The sequence below is a fragment of the Patiria miniata genome, unplaced genomic scaffold (genome assembly GCF_015706575.1).
Source record: "Patiria miniata isolate m_02_andy unplaced genomic scaffold, ASM1570657v1 HiC_scaffold_15, whole genome shotgun sequence".
Taxonomy (NCBI): Eukaryota; Metazoa; Echinodermata; class Asteroidea; order Valvatida; family Asterinidae; genus Patiria; species Patiria miniata.
The window spans coordinates 3,635,606-3,652,791 of NW_024037053.1; the positions used below are offsets into that span (position 1 = coordinate 3,635,606).

Sequence of the window (17,186 nt, forward strand, 5' to 3'; positions counted from 1 at the left end):
TTGCTTTTGCAGTCGACATATCGAGAGTTCATTTTTTTGCGGCGTGCTGTCTGCATCACACCGTCGTTTGTGCATGGTTTGTGAAAACATAACCTGGAATATATAGCTTGAGTCATTGAGGTAGTATGCCTGTATTCGTTTAAATGTTTATATTTATCCGTAGTGAAGTTCATTTGTTTAATTTCAGCAGGTCAAAAGAATCGAGTATTACTACACTAGCGCATCACGGTCATTTTTGTATTGACCAGTTGTGATATTGCAATTTGTCATTGTTTGTGCACATTAAAGGGAATGTACAACATTTGCTTTTGCTGCATTTTTCAGAAATAAATGGATTTGGAGGGTTAGTATGTAATAGCAAATGTTGTTAAACTGAGTTGCTTCACGTTTTGGGCTCGGAGATGCTGGAAAATCCAAGAAAACCAACCATATTTTTGTAGTCTGGTTCCCTGACCCCAAGCAAGATGCAACGGAGCAATTTATAGACTTTGGGAAATTGTTAGGTCAGAGAATCAGTCTAGCAGGCTTGTACCCCTTCACAGGTGTGTAATCAATTGCAAGAAAATGCGGAATAACTAGTTAAATGAAAAATCAGCAGCCCTTTTTGAAAAAAAGTCAGTTTTCTCCAATGCTGGTCGGCCGACCAGTGTGGAAAAATACAAGTTTTCTTGTAAATGTCAGCACACCAGGGGCCACGAGTTTACAGGATGCTTTGGACTGTCATCCCCAAGCAATCCAGTAAGATATTTCATGATAATTTGAACATTTTGTTTTTTGAATTTGATATTTGCAAATGTTGTATTTTCCCTTTAAGTACGACCACATGCTAAAAGGCTAAAAAAATATGGTTTATTGTTTATCTACCCTCTGGCTAACTGCAAACTCATATGTCAATGTCGGTTCAAAATTGATTCAGTGTTCGGCAACTTCAAAGTATGTTGCTGAAAATACTGGACTACCTCCGTTTATTTTCAGCCACATTTGGACTACCTTCGTATATTCAGCCACATTGCTACATGACATGTACATTATATAATTTTATAACACCTCACCCACAGATTCTGTGTCTTGATTGGCCGAGAGCGAGTCACATGTTACTTTCTAATTTTGCTATCTTTCTGTGCACGGCCAAAAGTACTATGCGCATAGCAACCAAAGTACTATACAATTAGCAACCAACGTACTATTTCCACGGCGCGGTAATGCAAATGCATGCTGGTGTGCGCGTTGTGCGTAGCGCGTATTATTCCAAAGAGAGTGCGCCGCAGACTTGGGTTCAAACATTTCGTGAAGGGGTACTTTTTAAGAGAGAAATACATTTTCCACCAATTTTGTATTGAAATTGAAGTTTATTTCAACTGTGTTCAGATTTAAATAATGTAAAATATCAAAATCAAGCAGAATCTGTGGGTGAAGTGTTATAAAACAAATATTGAATGCTTTATCTCGTGGTGAAGTAAAACTAGCCTCCCTCGGTGATCCATGGACCATTCTATTTTCCCTCGGCTTCGCCTCGGGAAAATAAAATGGTCCATGGATCACCTCGGGAGGCTAGTTTTACTACACCACTCGAAGCATTCAATATTTGTATAATATACCCTGTGTGCGCATGGACACCCTCATTGCTAAGGGAGCAGAAAATCAAAAAAAGATCGAAATTATTTTATCACTTCATAATCACCCCAAGTATTCTAGTGATAGCAAAAAAAAACAACCTGTTGAATTCATTACCGGTACCATCAGAGGTCTAGTTATCTTGTAATTTGGGGTTGAATTCAGACAAATTTGGGCTGCCATTGCATTGTTCACAAAAACGTCATGCTGCATGCCGTCATGGGTTGTGATAATGGCGCCCTCACTGAGCTTGCGTCAAATTTTGGTACGGCTATATCTGAAACTGAAAGTAATGAATTCAACGTTTTTTTGCTATTAAGCAGTTATAGAATACTTGGGGTGATTATAAAGTGATAAATAATTTTGATCTTTATTTGATTTTCTGCTCCCTTAGCAATGAGGATGTCCACACACATGGTATATTTAGCAATGTGGCTGAATATACGGAGATAGTCCAGTATCAGCCACAATATACGGAGATAGTCCAGTATTAAGCCACAATGTACGGAGATAGTCCAGTATTCAGCCACACTCATTGGTCAACCTCAAAGCCAGAGAGCCTAAGATGTAAGGTTAAACATGTAGTTATCATATAACTCTATCTGTGGCTCTCTTCAGGACTTGTGGCCGATTGCACTGACTATTCTGCTCTCATCAAGTTGAGGAACCTTTTTTCTGACGTTGCTTCAACAACTTAACGATGTCACTCACCAAAGAAGCCTCCCTGTCTGCTGAAGAGGCTGTTGATCCGGTGAGTATTTTGTTTTACTGAAGTTTTCAAAACGTGTATATATTCAGTTTTTGTTGTGTGGCTGACTATCATTTAGCCGTAAATAAGTCTTTTTAAACATTGTAACATGATTGATAAAAGTGGTTGATAATGTAACAGGGAGATGGGGAGGAGATCGATGTCGTTTCCATGGATACCAAGTCGAGTGATGAGGTCAAGGTTGAGGTCATGACCCCAGAGCGTACCTCTCCCGTCACTGTCGTGGAACCTCCCACGGAGCCTACCACACCCCAGGATACAGACCCACAGTGTTACTGTAACAAACCCAGGGACGGACTCATGCTGCAGTGCGATATGTGCAAGAGGAAGTTTCATATGGGTGAGAGTTGAAGAGAAAATCTACCATCTTTTTTACCCACCCTCAAGCCCGGTTCATACTTCACGCGAAAGCAAGTGCGAAGCGAAATTCATGTCGTCAACAATGGTGGACGCGCTTCAAATGTATTGTTGACGTCACGAATTTCGCTTCGCTTTCGCTTTCGCGTGAAGTGTGAACCGGGCTTTAAGTGGTTTTTTGTTTTTAAATACATGTTAATGCTGTTTAACTGTTGGTGTGTAGCAAGCTCAATTTTCCGATCTCTGCAGGTTGTCTGAAGACTGGTAACCCCAGCACGCTGGATGGCGACACCTACTTCTCCTTGAGATGTGAAGGATGTAGCCACACCCACGAAGAGGTAGTCACCAGGATGAAGCTGACATGGTAAACGGACCAAATGATTTTAAACTCTTAAAGGGCCCATGCAACGTACTTGTTTTAATGCAATCCTTTACAATGCACCTTTGTGAACCTTATTTTCAATATTCATTTTGCCATTTTCAAAGGTATTTTGGTGCCTTTTTTGTTTTATGCTAATGCAAATTTCCATATTCATGAGGAAATATGTGATTTCATTTCAGGCAGAATCTCCATGTTACAGCTATTTCCGCACCAAAAGTGATTGAGAATTTTGGATATTTTTCTGTCGTAAATGTTCTTTATTGATGCGTTGTTGTGTCAGTACATGGCAGTAACCAGTGAGCAAATTTTTCTCACAAATGTTTCCAATGAGCAAAGTTTTGGGTTCACAATTTAAACAGAAACCCCTAAACTGAACAGTGTCTTCCTGAAATGACATCACAGCAACAGCGCCCTTAATTGTCTAGAAAAGCATGGACAATTTTAAATGTCTAAAGAAGTGCATTTTTCAATAAAATTAACCAAAAAGGGATGTGAAATAGTTTTCATACATTTAAGAGAAGTAGAAAGTTGCACAAAATATGTTCCTAAGAAAAAATCCATTGCAGTCACTTGATTTTGTCAGCCAGAGAGGTTTGATTAATTAAATGCTGGATGTTGAAGAGCATTATCTTTTCAAACCTTGTTACAACTGTGCAAATCTTCATTGCTTGATTCCTGTTCCTTCACAGGCAACAGGTGGTGATTCTGTCGCTGTATAACCTGAGTCTTAAGAAGAGCGGTCGCAAAGGGTTCTTCCGCTGGAAGGAGGACATCTGTGAATTCATATCGCAGCACTGGACCCTAATCTTTGGCAACAGGTAAGACCTTGCATATACACCATACGATGTCACAATGTCTAAACTTTACATTTTGTGGAGTTTTTGGACTTTGAATTTTTAGTTGTGCTCATCATATCAGCTAATTTTGAATACTTTTGGACAATTTCAGCGTCACGGACATTACATTTACAAAAATGTGATGTCCACGACAGAGCGAATTAATCAAGATGTCTAATTAATGATTCAGAGAAATGATCCCAAACTCCTAGTCTGTAATCTCCTTGACCACTACTAGATGATGGATGTATGAGATTTGAAAGATACATTTTCAGGCTTATCCACTGAGCTCCTCAAATACAAAAAAAAATCGGCTCATCGTCCGTGAGGCTGGATTCGCCCCTTTGCAGTAAAGCCAATTAATTTGACATTTCCAAAAGTGTTTCCGGATAACAGAGCAATAGTTTGAAACTTGAGCTCGGAGTCACACATGCAAAGTTTTGTTTGTTTTCTATTGTGTCTGAAACATTTATGTGTCAAGTTCAAACAAATTTGACATCATTTGTCTCAATCATTGTGCAAATCATTGTGTCACACAGGCGCAGCCTGTGGTTCAGTGCATTAGGGATATGTGGGGTGTGCCATGTCAATTTTCGAATAATTTAGTATTCGATTATTTAAAACAGCACTTTACCAAATATTTGAATATTCAAACTTGCCAATCAAGTTTACACATGCATGCATGCAATGACGGATTGATGCAGATGATGGCGAAAAGCTATTCGAATATTTGATTTGATGGTCGAATATTCGAATATTCAGTATATTCGGGAAAGCCCTAGTGTGTCAACAATTGCCAAATACAAGCCCGATTTTATTATTATATTTCTTCCATTTCCAGCAAAGCCAAGACCCAGACTTGGCACGGTACCGTCGCCGGTGTCCTCTCTGTCAGCAACAAGTCTCTCTTCAAGTCAGGAGCGTCCGAGTTCGGCGAGGCGGGCTGGTGGTCCCTGATCGAGATGAAACCGCCCGAGCTCAAACCAGAAATTCCTCGTAAGCAAATCTTAAACATCTTCTTTTGACTATAATTCCATTTCTTAATATTTAACTTTGCGTAAGTTTGATCACTTACATGTAAATCCCCCGTTTTGTTATTGGACTCTTCCAGCTGGTACTGGGAAGCAGTATGTAGCTGGTAGAAAAGCCAAGGTCCCCTTTGAACCAACCATTAAGGTGGAGGGGTTGAGGAACAGGAAGAGGGGAACATCTGTCGAATCGGCCATCGAACTAAAAGAAAAACGATCCAGAACCCAGGTATGAGTGTTTTAAAGCATGACTCTTAAAATAATTAAATTAAAAACTTAAAGCTATTTCAATTCTTCCTTTTTTGGTCGAGTTTTTGAATGATGTCTTACAGTCCTTGTAAGTAATCCTTGTTTTTTGCCCTCTGGCAATGTAATGGCAGGAGGCCAAGGATATCCGCAGGGCCAAGCAGGCCATTGCCAGTGAGGAGCTCAACAAGAAAGTAAAACTACAGAGGGAGGTGGACATTGATGATAGTAGTATGGACAGCTTTGGTAGCGAGGTATGTGTGTCAGTTACGTTAGCATCTTGTCGATTTGTTTTCATGAAATGATTCAGTCAGTGTTCTTTAACCTTCCTCCTCAATGAACAGGGTTTGAATCCTGTTCAGGCCTATCGTGCAGATTGTGTTCCCTACTGTGTTCAGGGTTTTACTTAATAGGCATTTCCTCTCACATTTTTCACCATCTTCCATCAAAATGTTTCTTTTTTTAGGCATCCTTGATTTTTATGTTCAGGAATTTAAAAACAAAAATATTTGTGTGTGCATGAAACCTCTTTTCGTTCAATCAAGTGTGACCTGTTCTGTGAAAAGCAGACGCTTCTGGGCAGAGGTTGAAATTGAGATAGGGCCAAAAAACGCTGTGGGGGGTGATTTTTTTTCGATTTTCAATTGTTTGCATATTTGTTATCCTGAACATGTCTTAAATATACCATAAGAGTTTGAAACCCTAAGTTGAACTCTAAATATAGTATTTTTGATGATAAAGTTAAAGAAATTACTGTTATTGTGACGTTCGTGGCCATTTTCTCCGTTTTCTACTTTTCGACACAATGAACTTAAAAATAGCATAACTCTGCCCAGGAATGACCGGTTTCAAAAATTAAACCACCTATTAAAAGGAAAAAGAACATATGTTAACAATATGCACAAATCTCATTTTTGACTTTATGCCCAGAAAAGTCTGATTTTGACAGAACAGGTAACAAGTATGTTCACTCCAACTAGGTATTAAATTAACTTTTCCATTTATTTCTGGCAATGAAACTGTGTGCTCCTCAAATCACAGGGAGCCTGATGAGATTGAAGTGCAAAGGAATAATTTAAAAATGGGAAAAGAGCAACCAAGTAAAAACACTAAATAAAGAGAAAAGAAGCCAATTTCATTCAGGATATTATATTTTGGATTTTGTAAGTGGTTTGCATTTTTATTCCAAGAGTTCACTTTGACTGGTACTATAAAACATCACAGATCTCCCGTACAATTTCACCCTTCTTCCTTTTTTTACCCCTGTGATTGTAGAGCTTTGGGCTGCCCCCTTCTGTTCCCGATTCACCCTCTGTCCTGAGCTTGCTTGGAGGCGACAACAGCTCAGACTTCCTTCTCTCCAATCTCCTCAACGAAAGTGATCTTACTCCAGCAGGTAAGAACTCGTTTTGGAGCATCAGAATCAACAGTCCTTGTGAACCCTTTCAACTCGCTGTGTAATGCATTGTTTTTCTGTTTGGAATACAACAATACTCCAGTAAGGCCAGGTAAGTAAAATAAGTAGTTTCTCATCCTGCCTGTTCAGTTGAGAAAATGAAGGAGGCGGCGCTGTTTTTTGTGCTTTTTTTCCCCAAGATGGCGGATGGATTCTTCAATTTTCTTGACTATTTTGCTGAGACAAATTTGTGTCCTAAGGAGCCACTACCCTTTCTACATAAGTAAAACACATGTTGGAAACAAATAAAAGACAGTATATTGACGAGATACATGCAAAATATATTGCAAATGTATGAATTAAAAAAAAAAAAAAGGAAGTGGGTGGGGACAAGAAACTAGTTTATTTTTTACTCAGCCTAAGACTTGCAGGTTTGCATGGTGGATTGTTAGATGTAAAGTTTGCAGTAGCACCATGTAAACAAATCTCTTTTGTGACTTTGTGAGGTTCTGAAAAGAGCCGGTTCGATTATAGTATGCAACTGTGGAGCGTCTATGTCAAACAGGTGTGTCATCTTGCCAAACTACATTACCCATCTTCACCCCTCACAGCATCTTTCGCCCCTGCTCACCCTACTTTCTTCTCACCCATACAGAGACCATCCCCTCGGCCCTGATGGCGGGAGACGAGGACGACTTCATCCCCCCATCCAAGGGCATCCCTCTCTTCCGCATCCCCACCCCGGTCTTGAGCAGCCAGGCCAGCAGCAGTAACAGCTCCTCCTTGGGTCTTGACATCAAGGAAGGTGATGGAGGAGACAAGGGCGGGGGGAAAGCAACCATCGGCGACACCCGGGCGGAGACTGTCTCCAAGGCCATGACCCGGAGGTCAAAGGTCATGGAGGTCAAAGCGGATGAGAAGCAGGAAGAAGGCCCGAAGTAAGTCAGGAGATGGGATCTTATGTACAATCTTGTCGCTAAACGGATGAAGGGTGGGGCACTCCTCACTAAACGTTGGAGGAGGAAACTGTCTTAAGAAACATATTCATGAAGAAAGGTTCCCTTAAATTTCATTGGTGGCTACCTGTCATGACGATAAATTTTATTCCCGGTAGTGTAATTAGCTAAACTTACGTGCGCCTGCAGAATGCGACATCTGTATTTTAACACGCAAAATTGTTGATGCCATTTCACCAGTCACATAAAAATGCCAATAAGAAACCCAAGAAATATGGCATCACAAATGCCCGTAAAAGTACACTGGCTAATTAGCAATGCAACAGCATCCAGTGTCTGAACATTTTACCAAATCAGATCACAATAGTAGTGACATTTCCAAAATATTTAGATACCTGCCGATGAGTGTCTACGAGGAGCAACAGTTACTGCGCGTGATTGAAGCCTGCCCTCAAGCTGTCGAGAAGAACCCGGCCGCGAGACGGCTCAGGCGAAAACTACTGGTCCGACAGGTAAGTTCGAAATCTGTGAATCTCCCTTTCTGCGTACAGCGGAGAAGAGAACCCTTTGCAAATCGTAGGTGGCGAGTTTGCTCAATTCAAACACAGCTGGTGAAATTGCGACTGGCCCAAATATCATTAGCTTTAATTAATGGATTGGTTTATTCGCCACAAATGTGGAGCCGCAATTCCTATGCTGAGTTTGGAACTAACTCTCTAAATCTTCTAGAGCAGAGCTGCCCAAGCCTAAAAAGCCCCAAACGAGAGTTGTTGTCCACGGCTATGGATAGTCACTCTAACTTTAAAAGCCTTGGCCACAAAACAAACCAATTTTGACAAAGCCCAACAACCTATCCTAAAGCCGATGTATCAGGCACCGGCTATTTCTTGTTCATTTTTTGCCTCTTTCAGGAGAAGCGAGATCGGGGCTTACCGCTGTTTGACCTTGACGCCACCATGCAGCAGATACTGCAGAAGGCGACCGACATCCGGCCAACCTCAGTCTCGGACCTCTTACTCACCCAGAGTCCGCTGCGACACCTCAGCCCGTCCAAAGTATCGTCCAGCCGCGACAGCGGCGATTACCGCATTCTGGATCGCTTCCAGGTAGTTTAAGAAATACTCAAACACGCAACTAAAGTTATTAGAACATTGTAACTGTTCCATGAATTTATTAATAGTATGACAGATTGGTGATGGAATTGTTAATTTGATGATAAAAGCATGGAATTTAGCACAAAGTCACTGTATCTCATGAGAAAGATATTTGGCTAAGGGCCATCGCAGATTTGTTCTTTGAAAAAAATATAGGCAGAATAACAAGCAAAGGCAGCCATTTTGAAAGTTTGCAAATCGCTTGTTATTCTACCTATATTTTTTCCAATCTGCGATGGCCCTGTAGCTAAAAAGTTTCTGTAGGGCATGTTTTAACTGTGTGTTAACGTTCATGCTTTTATCATCAAATGAGCAATTCTATCATATTTTGCACCAATCTGCCTGACAAAAACCATAGAGTGCGTGACTGATTTGGGGTAGTACAGGGAGTAACAGGCAGGGTGGTTTGGGGCAGTACAGGGAGTAACAGGCAGGGTGGTTTGGGCGTTACAGGGACTAATGTCATATATTCCTTTGGTGTGTAAAACATTGTTTGCCACATTACAGCCGTCAACTATTGTGAAATATGACTTTCTTCATTCGTCTTTCTTTGGACTCGTATGCAGATGCCTAATACAGCCGTGAGAGCTCAACAGCGCCACCACACCTCCTTCAGAGCTCGACTAGTCGGTTGTGACGAAGCGGCCATGATGCAGAGTATCATATCTCCATACACGTCCAGGTAGTGCATCCGTCTTTACATCAACAACTTCTCTGGGTTTTTCAATTCTAAAATCTCAATACCGGATCCCACAAAAGCAAATTTAGAAATCATCAAATTTATATGATCTCAAAGATAAAAAGGGGTTTTTAAATCCAAAGTTTAAGTGTTAGTTCACAAGATTTGCGTCAATACGAAAGTGTGATTTTTTTGCAAAAGGCACTCAACATTTGGAAATTGTTGAAAAGTTGAAATGGCATCTTGACATTTAGGATTAAAGAACCTTCTGCAATTTTTTTATGAAATATATTTTAATCTTTATATAATTGGCGCTGCAAATACTGTAAACAGTTTACAACGGATGATGTATTTGAAGCACCATTATAAGAATTTCAAACGGAACTAAATTTACCTTTAGCTGAAATAAACAACGTCGGTGGTCGAGTGGTTAAGAGTAGTAAGCAGGAGGTCGTGGGTTCGAGTCCCATCCACATGAACAAGTGAAATTTTCAAATTTTCAAAGTTCTAGGATAGCACAGTGTTAATTTAAAAGAATATATCAGAATATGAAATCTGAGATGGGCAAAACTCAATAATATTAAAACTTGTACTGTACCATGGTTACCCTGCAGAGTGCTGAAGCCTTTCATTAGACGTGACTACGAGTCGCGTCCCGCCAAACTGAGATTGATGGAGGAGATTATACAGCATCGCAAGCAGCAGGACCCTGCCTTCATCCCCCAGCCCCTGGCCCCCATCGACTACTGCTACCTCCGACCCCAACATATCCCATCAGTCAACAATCTGTGCAGAGAGTTTTTCTGGCCCGGAATAGACCGTAAGTCTCCAGCAGTGTGGGAGTCAAGTCCATCACCAGTACAGTTTAAAAGTAAATCATAAGCCCAATCACAAGTCTGGCCACAAGCAACAGTTACTGAACAGTTTCAAAGGACTGCCTTTGGACAGCTCATTTGAATAGCTTGTGACTTTACTTGAGAATGGAGGACTTGTCATGGACTCGACTACAACACTGGTCCAGAGATGTGTGAACGCAAGTTTTACAGCGCGTCCCAAAATACCCGCAACATTTTTTTGTGAGGCTCTAGCGTCGCCGCAGAAACATGTACAGTGGAACACCGCTATAACGAACATCGCAAGATCCACAGAAAATGTTCATAATAGCGATCGTTCGGTATAGCGATTTTAAGCTGCCGGTGCTCCGGTACTCATTTTTCAATAAATGGCGCCCTTCAGAACTTCACCCTGCACGCCCTGGTAGTTACTGAAAGACGACTTCGAACACGTGCCGACTACTGAATTATGTAATAACACAGTTTTGAGCTTACTACCTATATCAGTGGGTGGCTTTCCCCTTCTATGCCTTGGGGAAATAATAGCCACTTGTTGCTCTTCTGTTGACGGTTTTCAACAACAATCTTCGGTTGGTTTTGTACACAAAAATGGGGAGCCAAGGACGATGTTCGGTACAGCCGATTGTTCGGTATTGCGGTGTTCGGTATAGCGACGTTCCACTGTACCACCATTATTTTTATATCATTTTAAAGCTTGGAATCTTAACTTTATCCCTGATAAGTATTGGTTTGATTTTTAAAAGGGTTTTCAAATTAAGGCACGTCAAAAACAAACTCAACTGATTTTAAGGAAAATCAATCATTAGCATTTTGTTCTAATGTGGAAATGGTTCATCATGTTCATGATGTGATGATCTCGTTGCCTTTTACTTTCTGTGTTTCCTTTTCTTTTTGATCCACGTAGACTAATCAACTCACAATAGTGTTCTTCGTTACAAGTTCAATGTGTTTGTAATATAAATCAACTTTTTAAAAATTTATTTCAATAGCTTGTTGACTCCAGTTTGCATCTGATGTACCGCATCATCGATTTTCCTTGAAATCGGCTGAGTTTCTTTTTTGACATGCCTTTATTTGAACACGAATAATTTTAAACCTCTTTTAAATATCAAACCAATACTAGCCAGGGATAAAGTAAAAATTTGAAGCTTTAAAATGGTATAAAAAATAATGGCTGTACGTGTTCTCACGCTGATGCTAGCGCCTTGCAAAAAAAAGCTGCGGGTATTTTGGGACGCGCTGTAGTAACCAACTGTGCAGCTGAAGTTGTGTTGATCGCAGCACATCAATGTTTTATTTAGTCCAGTAATTTTAATTTGTTTCAAGTACCCCTTGATAAGGGTGGGTGAAAGACCATGAATCCCCCCCCCACCCCCACTTCCACAATTTGAGAAACCACAGTTTTCAAAACCCTGATTGTGTCTATAGTTTCTCCAGTGAGCAGCACCACCAAGTGTCCACTAATTACGCCCCTCACGCCCTCCCCCCATACTTTCAGAGACGTCCAACTGTTGCTGATAACAGCTTTCAGATACCAAGAAAAGCTTTGCAGCGTGGCGCATCTCATGAACATGTCTATTTCAAATGTTTCTCTGACAGTGTCCGAGTGTCTGCAGTACCCAGACTTCAGCGTGGTGGTCCTGTATCGCAAGGTAGTCATTGGCTTTGGATTCATGGTACCAGACGTCAAGTTTAACGAGGCCTACATCTCCTTCCTCTTCGTGCACCCCGAGTGGAGGGGGGTCGGCATAGGGACGTTCATGGTGTACCATCTCATACAGGTTGGTGATGTAAATGTGTGAATGACTTAGACCTACCCCACCACCACCCTCACCCCACCCAGCACCCCATACCATCCCCCCTGAGTGGGGGGGGGGGGGGTCGGCATAGGGACGTTCATGGTGTACCATCTCATACAGGTTGGTGATGAGTGCATGAATTGAACCTATTCCCGCCCTACCCTCACCCCACCCAGCACCCCATACCATCCCCCCTGAGTGGGGGGGGGGGTCGGCATAGGGACGTTCATGGTGTACCGTCTCATACAGGTTGGTGATGTGTGCATGAATTGAACCTATTCCCGCCCCTACCCTTACCCACCCAGCACCCCATACCATCCCCCCTGAGTGGAGGGGGGTCGGCATAGGGACCTTCATGGTGTACCATCTCATACAGGTTGGTGATGTGTGCTTGAATTGAACCTATGCCCGCCCCTACCCTTACCCACCCAGCACCCCACACCATCCCCCCTGAGTAGAGGGGGTCGGCATAGGGACGTTTATGGTGTACCATCTCATACAGGTTGGTGATGTGTGCTTGAATTGAACCTATTCCCGCCCCTACCCTCACCCCACCCAGCACCCATACCATCCCCCCTGAGTGGAGGGGGTCAGCAAAGGGACGTTCATGGTGTACCATCTCATACAGGTTGGTGATGTAAAATTTGTGAATGACTTACACCTACCCCACCACCACCCTCATCCCAGCCACCACCCCACACCATCCCCCAACCAAATACCCCTTCCCACCTTGCAAACAAGTTTTCCACCACTTCATGGGCTCTGCATGGGCACTTTTATGGGCTGAAATACCCCCTCAATGGTAAGAAAGGGAGAGTTGGGGGAGACCACTGGGAGAGACATTCGAACGCATCACCGATGACGCCTGATGCTCACGCAAAAACAATGTGGCTTTGTACACTTTTAGAATAAAATTTGTCATGCCTACTTTGCGCTATACACGTGCAAACCAGTACATGCCCAGCTAGGGTTCCTTATGGGGTAGAAAGCACAATAGAACAATAGACCCCATAAGGAAATCTTTCAAAAAATCAATCTACCCCATAAGGGGAACGCTATAGAGTTTGAGATTTCAGTCTTCCCCAAAAGCATATGTAAGTGTGTTCATCTATTCAAACCGTGGACGAAAAATACCAGAGAACAAAAGAGAACAATATCGTCCATGATTCCCAGCATACGTCCGTGATTGGGGTCGTGTACAAAACCTATGGGAGTCTTCCAAAAAAGTTTAAGTACAAACAAAAGAGGGACAATAGGACGTCTAGGATCGACGGTGTGAACACGACTGCGTGTGTAAGACTATGTGTCAAAATGGGCCCTTTCTGTTTGTCCGCCTCTTTTACGGGTCTTATTTGGGAATCCTTGCCCACTACCAAGCCCTGCAAACTTAAAGGAAGACACGACCATAGTTGGGACCCCATTCAAATTGCTTTCTCAGTATGAGCCCTGCGCACATCATGTACCCCCTCTAGTGGTTACAAAGAGAGAGTCAGAAAAGGTGTGAACGCAAAGACTCTGAAGGCTTACGCATATTCGTATGAAAATTGGCTGCAGAGCTCCCATGCAGTGTGTCCAGCAAATAGAGCTCTTTCTGAGTGCTCTCAAAGCGCCATCTAAGTGCATGCACAGACCATTTACAAAATAAACAAACAGGACTACATACACAAGTTTACATAACCCCCATATTCCACATGAAATGTGTTCAAAAAACAAAAGTACAGACAGTCATTACTCACAGTTTATTTGTGTGGTTTGCAAAAAGTCATTGAACTCCGACAAAGTTACTAGTAAAAAAAAACCTCATTAAAACAGACTTCAGGCTGAAATTTGACATCCTCTTATCAAGTGAAAGATAGTTTTCAGGTTGGGGAAAAAACTCTGATACCACATTCTAGGTTTCGTAACACCTAAAACAAAGGCCCAGCTGACGTCTCTAAAAATATATTGCCAAGTTTTAATGATGTTGGCCCAATTCCATCGCGATTGGCCAGCATGCTTCAGCTGTGCTTTGTGTTCAAGTTAAAACATGACAGTACAAAGCTGACTTTCTCTTTTTTTGGCATGTTTCCAGAGAAACATTTTATTTAAGTATCAGAACAAGAATCATGTTAGATATGCTTGGAATTTGTCTGGGTATCTGTCTAGGAGTTGTGCCAAAAATGTCGAGACTGAAATTTGAGATAACAGTCGGTCACGTCGAGACAATGTTGTCTGAACTTATGCTTGTTGGTAACCAACAGGCAGAACTTCCATTTGGATTCATGTTTATTTTCACAGTGTATTGTCGATATTTAGAAAAACCACCTCTTTTTGAAAGTTCAGAAGAGTGGTTTGCTTTTTTCCCCCGGTCAAAGTCAGCTTCATGTGCGTAATTTTGGAATTTCTTCATGCTTTATTTGTTACGACTTAAAATTGCTCTCGTTGTGCTCTTATTTTTTTAGTTTTGCCCCTGACTAATATATTTTGTTTTTACATTGCTATTTTTGTAGCAATACAAATGTTTGTCACTTTTTAAATGAGATATAGAACCAAAAATTCTGTCCCGTTTAGTTAAACAAATTTTTAATTATTTGTAGTCAAACAGTAAGTCAGGCATATTTCTTGTAGTGCAGTGTGCATAAAAACAAACCCACATTAAAACCTACTAAAGTGAGGAAAAAAACCTGTAACGTTTAAATAATACATAACAAATTGAAGTTTGTTTGAAAAAAAAAAGTATACTGAAGAGCACGGTTAGAGCAATTTAAAGGTATTTCTTTGCTCTTCCGGATCTTATAAAACATCCAAGGGAGAAGTTAAATCATGCCAAGGAAACTGAGCCTAGCAAAATCAAATCAAAACAGACTTCTAGGCTGTCTGACAATAAAACCAGGCATTTCTTAAAAAGGGCACAAGCATTGTAGGTCCGAAGCCCAAAGACACCGCGATGTACAACCCACAGAATCAGGTAGAGACTGGAGTGCTGTGGCCTCGTGGTTAAGGGCACTGGATTCGTGGTCTGTGGGTAAAGCTGCGGGTTGTGGGTTCGAGTCCAGCCAGGGTCATGGTGCGTGTGCCCTTGGGCAAGGCACTTTGTCACTCATTGCTTCTCCCCACCCAGGAGTAAATGGGTACCCGTGAGGGCAGAGATGGTTATTGTGATTGAATAAGCGTGCTTGCGCCTAACAGGCAGCATCGAGCTGTATGCTCCCCAGGGAGCTGAGATGGTATTTGGAATGTTTAATTGGCCCGATGATCAGGGGTAATGATAATACTGTAAGCACTGTGATTTAGTTTACTAATAAGAGTGTGCTTAAATGCCGATTATTATTATTATTATTAAAACCCATCCACAAGTCATCCCAGGCGGGATTCGAACCTGGGTCACAGAGGTGGAAGTCGAGGTGAATACCACAGCGCCAGTCCAACTCCTTTTGCATTTATTTGTTTTGTTGGTTTGGTTTTTAATTTTTTCAGACCTGCATGGGGAAAGACGTCACTCTACACGTCTCGGCCACCAACTCGGCCATGCTGCTCTACCAGAAGTTTGGCTTCAAGCCCGAAGAGTTCATTCTGGACTTCTACGAGAAGTACTATCCGCAGGACAGTAGGGAGTGCAGGCACGCATTCCTTCTAAGATTGAGGCGGTGATGATGATGATGATGATGATGATGATGATGATGATGACTCCCATTTGTTTTCTAAGAACAGCTTTTACCCTGACCCTTGCAGATCTTTATTTTTTGTTGGGTGCTGTGGTCTAATGATTACAGTGTTTGACTCGTGTGCCATGGTGCATGGGTTCACCGTGGGAACACGGTGCTTGTGCTCTTGAGCAAGGCACTTTACCATCATTGCTTCGTCCTTCGGATGGGACGTAGCAGTAGGTCCCGTGTGTTGTGCAATGCACGTAAAAGAACCCAGTAACACTTATCGCTATTAAAGAGAAGTGGTTTGCCCCTGTGTTTCTGGCAGTGGCAGCACCTTGTAAACCATTATAAGGTGCTACATATAACGGGTCTCATATTTCTCAGAAACTTTATTTACCTTTCTTTAATAATAGACATAATGTCCAGCGCCTTGAGTACCTAATTGTTGGTAGATACGTGTGCGCTACAGTATTATTATTAAACTCCACTACGAGTTTGGGGGAATTTTGCGGGATTGAGATTTACGTTAATTCATGTGAAAATAAAAGCCCATTGAAAGGTTAGAGTGCAAACAATGTGACGTTGGATTCCTGAGTAGTGGAGGATTATGGAGGATCAAGGAAGCTTAGGTTCCTTGCAAAAATGTCTTGGGTTATGGGAGCAGGTGGGGTCTTAGATTCTGGAGCTTCAGTGATGAAGATTGGTGTGCTGGTGATAGGCCCGCCGCATCCTGGCCCTATGCCAGATAAATTCATTTTGGATTTTAACAGGTGTGTGAGATGTATGGGTACTGTACCAGGAAGACACACTGGCATTTTTGTTTTGAGAAAGAGGCGATTGTACTATCCTGGACTTCAGTGATGAAGCTGGGCATGCTGGGTGATATTTGGCGGACTGTCTTGGCTTTGTGCCAGAATGTGTTTAATTTTAGACTTGTTTCAGGTCTGCAAGAAGTACCGGTACTGTCTAAAGGACCACCACCTCTTTTTTTTTGGGGGGGGGGGGATGGGGTTGATTGTTTTAATGCAAACATGCATTCTGTGCCAAGTTGTCCTTGCAGTCAAAATCAATCAAGCGACTGTTTTCAACAGTTAAGTCTTAAGAATTCCCAGCCCACATAAAGCAGGATTGACTGGCTGGGACTGTTTAAGTAACTTGATATGGGTGAGTGATAAAACAGCTGTATCCACAACTTGCCTGCTTTGTCTGTTGACCCAGTTTGACTAGACACAGTGCTGGCTTCACATATGATATGACTGCTGGTGACTAGCCTTTGTTAAAAGTACCATAGCAGGGGAAGTGGAAGTGAATTTAAAAATAAAATTGATGTGTAAAATATGTCCCTCGAAATTCTAATAAAATGAAATCGTGAGCCACACTCACAATTTGTAATTAGTCCTTTTGCGGGTCCACCATATATGTTGAACTAAAGAAAGAAGCAAATTAAATCTTGAAAACGATAGTGTTTTCTGAAGTCTTGACTTTTG

At 41.8% G+C, this 17,186-nt stretch overlaps 1 protein-coding gene across 1 annotated transcript; it reads left to right on the forward strand.

Annotated features, from left to right (window-relative positions):
• The first annotated feature begins 17 nt into the window (after nt 1–17).
• On the forward strand, nt 18–15,856 carry LOC119722465 (cysteine-rich protein 2-binding protein-like). The gene is made up of 16 exons (XM_038192597.1): nt 18–120; nt 2,233–2,365; nt 2,504–2,723; nt 2,990–3,104; nt 3,812–3,940; nt 4,800–4,954; nt 5,070–5,215; nt 5,367–5,486; nt 6,508–6,628; nt 7,284–7,566; nt 7,976–8,096; nt 8,496–8,690; nt 9,305–9,420; nt 10,032–10,237; nt 11,871–12,052; nt 15,527–15,856. Exons 2-16 carry the CDS (start codon nt 2,315–2,317, stop codon nt 15,698–15,700), a joined length of 2,334 nt encoding a protein of 777 aa, XP_038048525.1. The 5' UTR covers nt 18–120; nt 2,233–2,314; the 3' UTR covers nt 15,701–15,856.
• The last annotated feature ends 1,330 nt before the right edge of the window (nt 15,857–17,186 follow it).